Raw genomic sequence first — 5,841 nt, 5'->3', positions numbered from 1 at the left:
CTGTGCTTGTGGACTGTTCAAGTAGCTAAGCGGCCAGCCGTTTGTGCAGGGATGATATCTGGAGAATAAAGGTTTTCCCTTGAAATCAAATTCCGCTGCCTAAAAGGGGATTGGTGACATATCAGGGGATGGAAAGGCGGGGCGCGGATGCGCTAATTTTTGGAGTGAGATCTGAATTGAAGTCAAGTTCCAGAAGAGCATCTAGATCGTTCAGAAAGCCGTCAGGAGATGGTGGTCAGGCGTCGATGGAGAAGGCACATATAAGCAGCTTTTGAAAGAGGGTATTTAGCGTCAGTCGCCGCTAGAGACAGCAGATTTCGGCCCCAAAGACTGTGCAGCACCGGGCTTGACGGAGTTGTATTTTGAACTTTGGGGTGGTGATAGAACTACAGAACTGAGGAAGGAGCAGGCCGGGAGGCGGATAGATTAGTAAACTGTGCCGAAAGGTAGGGATCTAACGCCAGTTGTGGCATGTTTCTCACAATACCTTTGGTGCAATTAAATGTTTCATGCATAGCGGTCGATTTAGTTCTGTGTTTCACACGGAATGGAAACTTATTGTCACAAAAGGGACCTGCTCAAAGCCTCAGAGGGTTTTTGAAGACGTACCATAAAGGCGGATTGCCTTGCCTTGGGTTCTCAAGCGTTGCCGGTTTAGTTACAGGAGACAGTTAGGATCAGCGTTGATTTTTAAGCCTAAGTGCAATGGTTTGGCATCCAAGAGGAAGACAGTTCAAATAATCAGCTAGCTTATCAAATCAGAAAGCAGCTGGAATTCAATTCCCAGTAGCTGACAATGACTATTGTTAAATTAAGCAATTAGCCGGGAGAAGTCCTGAAGCGAGATCAATCCGGACAGGCGGCGATAGCAAGAAAACCAAGGGGGCAGTCAGTGAGAATGCAAAGTACTGGCTCGGCAACACGGTTTTGGCGACTGCTATGAACCGTAGTGAATCCATGTTAATTATTTCGCAACTGAGAAATGTATTCAGGTCATAATTCCCAAGATTATTTGCGACTATCTGTGTTAGATGATATTATCAGCAATTGAGGTGCTAAAAGTGCCTATCTTGTGCCCAAATATGAGCACTGATGTTGGCACTGGCTTCGAACTTGAAAGCTAATGGCTTGGTCTAGCACTAGTGGGTCCATTGGTGCACACCAACAAAAAGAATATCGTTTATGTGTTGGACCCTTAATGAGAGAAAGTCCACAAACATTAGCAATGTTGGTGTTTCAGTGGGAACTGAGCTTTAGTTTCAGCTTCTTGGGGTGCAAAATACAGACTTTCCACGCAAGCAGCTCCTCCGGGCTTGTACATTGGATATTGAGTACCCAAATTCCTTAGCATTCGCACAGATGAATGCCCAAACATGCTGTTTCTTGTCACGAGTTGAGGCATCAAAAGCCTCTGCATCATAAGGAAATTTAGTTGATTTCGACATGTTGTTGTCAGACAAATTGGCCACGTAGTCGTTATCATTGAGATTGGCTGTTTTGCCATCGGACTGGAGATTCTCACCACTGGTCACTATCACTCTTGTTGAAGTCAAATTCTTTCGCAACTTTTGGCACGTAGTTTGCACTGAGTTAAGAAATGCTGCCTTTACTCGTTTTGACCCGAATGTTCTCTAACATCCAACAGCACAAATCGTGCCTGGTCCTTGAACACAAAACCCGTACCTGGGCTCACTTTTCAAGGGGCTACTTTGCTGTTGGATTGTGTATAGTGAGACCAGAATTCAAAAAGTCTATGTTTATATCATTTAATAGACTGGCAGGATGGCTAAGATGCTAGAAGCGACACTCAGCGTAGATGTGCCAGCTTAGCAATACTCACTACCGTTGGGGTAAAGGGGAGGTTCTCCGAAGTGGGTAGGTTTCTTTTACCGGGAAAGAAGCTCTGCACTCAAGATTTTTGTGATCTCTCTTTAGAATATAAAACACTTGATTCTCTTCTTGTACTTCGTCCGAGCTTTATCTCTAGCTTTAGCATGCCTGGCGCCAACAAAAGCTTTGTCGAGTACATCATCTCCATCATATCTTGGCCAATGTTCATGATCGGTGCCACATTGATGCGTTGAGAAAACGAATCAAAAAATGTTCTAGCCACCTGTGCATTGTTCAGCTTGACTAATTGAGTCGTGCCAAATAGATTCTCATGATTGGGGCATAACGACTAGTGTTGCTAGTGAAGCCAATAATTTCTTCTGTTGTCTCTACAAGAGATCCTTTTGAAGAAATTTTGATCCGTATTCTATAAAGCTGGAACAGAGAAGTCACGCCATATGTGGACTCAAGATAGTTTAGAAATCCCCTCCATGATCATCCGGTGGGGGTGACAAATTTTGGGGCAGTCTTCCAAACAAAATGTTGTGGACTAGCACATTCGAAGATTATCTTTCGAATTGAAGATGACTTCTTCATCACCATCAGTGAGGCGAACGAGCCCGTCACCTTTCTGGAGACCATTCATGAATTTCAAATTGGAATTGAGGCGAGTACTGCTTATGATTACTTCTCCATGTTATGAAGTTGCCAGCACCTTGGAATGAAAAACCAGCAAGATAATATTTTGAGTCAAAATCTGACAGCGGGCTCGTAACCTATTGGAGTAGGCCCATATGGTAATTTTCTTCAGCGATTGAAGTGCTCATACTCAACCTAACGAGTATGGGGTATGCTTAATGAATCTTACTTTACGTGAGATATATCGAAAGGATTTGTAATTCTAGTCCAGTTATGTATCAAAATCTTCACTTTGTTATGATGGAGGATCGTTCGCATAAATTCCAGTTACGAGTTTTGAGCACGCCAGAATTTGAAATGTATGCCTTTCAAACCAGGATGGATAGATGTGTGAGTGGTCTCGTAACAAGAAAAGTATATAATTATTACCTACCTGGCAAATTAATGGGCAATTGAAGCGGCTCCCTCAGTACTCGGCTTCAACAAGGATATATTTGTCTGTTTTTTAACTCAGAGAATTTTCCTTTGCCGCCTGGCAAGTTGCACGTGTGTCGTCTTAATAAAATCAAAAACTAGTCAATTTAATTTTACATCCTTAGCCAAAATGGTAAACCGATCCAATCCGTTTTGACTGTCCGGCGTAGAATTTCATCACCAAAATTGATTTCCGAAACCAAATTCGAATGTTGACGGAATTATCATGCAACAGAGCTCGCCAATATAAGCACGATAATTGTGTATCATTGCCGTCTGAGAAGGCTTTTCCACAACCTCAAAATTCCTGATTATATAAGTACTCTATCGTGGTATGAGGATGAGCATCCCAAATGAGACTGAATTTAGTATTGCCGTACATTACAAGCCAGACTGTTGCCGATACTTCCTGTTGCAATGATCCTGAAGAAAGTTGCAAGCTATCAAATTCGTAAACTAGCTTAGATGTGACATAGGTCACGTGAACATAACACCTTATTCTTGACTGATCAACTGGATTGCATGTCTCGAGACAACCATAGTGCGAGTTCCCCTTCTTTCTCACAGGCAGCTTGAAACATTAAAAAAGCCAGGACTTTTCGACCTTAAACGAATTCCTAATAAAAAAGTATACACTCACGCTGAGATGCGTAAAAGAGCTGCACCCATGAGGTGGAAAACCCATCTTACATCTCAATTGATTGATAGACAAGGTGAAAACGCGTGAAAGAGAGAACGGAGAGTGGAATAGAACTCAGTAACGAGGATATATTTTCCTGGTTAAGGCCATTAATAAATCCCAATCCTGTATGACGCTAACCGCCGTTATTCAGGACCCAATACAAGGTCAAGCAAGAGGAGAAACGAAATCAAGTACACTAGTGCACTCTTCACTCCAAATACTTGCAGACTTGATTATTGGCACAACTGTGTGGTGGAATTTTAGTACACCCTCTAGTTATTTACTGTTTTGTTGAAGTTAACTGTACGACCTCATGCTCATAGAAAGGATCCAGCTTAATGATATGAGCCTGAGCTTTTATGACAGGCTCTCACTGCAAGGCAACTACTGGAATGGTTTTGACTACACCTTCGACCTGTGATTATACGGAACAAGGGAAACGCAACATATGGTAAAGTAAAACAATCATTAACGATATAAGTCGTTCACTAGCTGACCCCGCTCACGAGCGCATTCACCGCCACCCTCGATAAGATAGGTCCTGAGGAAAAGCATATTCACTACTTGTTTGTGTTGATTCACAAGTGTAAAGAGCATATGCGGTCTATGCTTTCTCAAGATGATAGTGTATATACCAAAAATAGTTCAAATCTGGTATTTTGGCATCTTTTAATCTAAAATTGAAGACCTAATCTACGTGCCTAAGTACCAGGTACTTAGACTTTATTGTCTCTACATCAAAGAATTTCAATCAAGTTAAAATTTATTGGTACCTGTTCTACCTACTTGGACAAAAACTCATCTGTCTTGCATCAAAAAGTGTATCTTCAAAAACCCAAAGAATTTGCCTGTTGAACTTTGAGAATGATCAGTCTCCGAAAACCAACAATCTTATTTGCTTCTGTGATCTGTGCTCTTGTGGTTTTTGGGATTTTAAGCTCCCGAGATGAGAATTTAAGAGCAGAGATACAAGAAGAGGCAAACCACTTACTTTACCAATGGGAAACTCTCGAAAGAAACTCCAGACTTGTTCACAAGCAAAACGATACTGGTGAAGTTCCACCTGAACCATGTACCGTGGTAAATCCCCTTACTAATCAATTTTTTGATCTTCGACCTTTGGGTGCGTTGGGAAACGATGGGCTCGTACAAGCATGGAACGCACGTGGTTATGATTACGGTCGTAACTTCTCCATTGGTATTTGCCACACCCCATTAAAACAGCTTCAAAGTTCTCCGGAGTCAGATTTTGAAGGGATCGCAAACAAGAGTGAAGTTGGAGGCTATTATACAGATATCACGGGTCACAAAAAATCCATAGGACAGATATCAACGACTCCAAAATTCAGAGGACGGAAACTTGTTCTTGAATACACAGATGGCAGTGTTTGTGAAGGTTTCAAAAGTGATGGTTCACTCCGAAAGTCAACTATTCTATCGTTTGTTTGTGATCGGGAGATTATGACGAAAGCATCCATCTCTTACGTAGGCTCTTTACATGACTGTTCATACTTTTTTGAGGTGAGAACTATTCATGCGTGTCCAACAGCCGCAAAGAAAGACGACAAAGCCATTATCTGGATTTTCCTTTTCATATGCTTGTGTGCGGTTGCCGTGTTTTTCGGAGGAGGTTTTGTTTATTCATTTTTCAGATATAATCACGGTCGTCAGTCAACTACACACTGGAAACGCAATTCCTTTGCAGCTGGAGCTAAAAATTTGGCTCAGGTAAGTCACCGTGAAGAGATTTACAAATGACTAGATACTAATATCGATTCAATCGGCTCTAGAGGGATTTTACTCACAATCGATACCGAGATGATATACCAGAATTCACTAGCTTTTTCAGCTCTTTTACAGGTGATGAAAACGAGCTGATTGACGCATTGGACGCGCAACAAAATGAAATTCAATAGACTAGCTAGCAGCTTATACCAAGGATGATCGATCTATTGAACTACAGTCTATTACCCGGATTTTTCATTCCGGGTAACCAAACTTTAAGGCCGAAAATTTTGCGTTGAGGCGAACTGAATAAGGTGGGAATTGACTGAAAAATTTTCTTTAGCAGCTTTTTCAAAGACTGAATATTATAAAATGGGTAAAGAAAAGACTCACGTTAACGTCGTTGTTATTGGCCACGTCGACTCTGGTAAATCTACCACTACCGGCCACTTGATCTACAAGTGTGGTGGTATCGACAAGAGAACCATCGA

The 5,841-nt window shown here is 41.7% G+C and overlaps 2 protein-coding genes and 1 further gene across 2 annotated transcripts; 2 read left to right on the top strand and 1 right to left on the bottom strand.

The window, feature by feature from the left end:
* Positions 1-1,259: 1,259 nt before the first annotated feature.
* On the bottom strand, positions 1,260-2,476 carry KL928_005422.
* A 2,013-nt stretch (positions 2,477-4,489) lies between these two features.
* KL928_005421 (uncharacterized protein) lies at positions 4,490-5,383 on the top strand (the record flags this gene model as incomplete). Its single annotated transcript, XM_043206227.1, has 1 exon — positions 4,490-5,383. One exon carries the CDS (start codon positions 4,490-4,492, stop codon positions 5,381-5,383), a length of 894 nt encoding a protein of 297 aa, XP_043057273.1.
* Positions 5,384-5,722: 339 nt separating this feature from the next.
* KL928_005420 (uncharacterized protein) lies at positions 5,723-5,841 on the top strand (the record flags this gene model as incomplete). The annotated part of the gene is made up of 1 exon (XM_043206226.1): positions 5,723-5,841. A coding segment is annotated over one exon (119 nt), but the record flags the coding sequence as incomplete, so codon positions are not given.

Source organism: Ogataea angusta, assembly GCF_019207475.1.
Source record: "Ogataea angusta isolate 61-244 chromosome Unknown 61-244_NODE_23_length_5841_cov_99.609473, whole genome shotgun sequence".
NCBI lineage: Eukaryota > Fungi > Ascomycota > Pichiomycetes > Pichiales > Pichiaceae > Ogataea > Ogataea angusta.
This window is presented reverse-complemented; position numbering and strand designations above follow the sequence as displayed.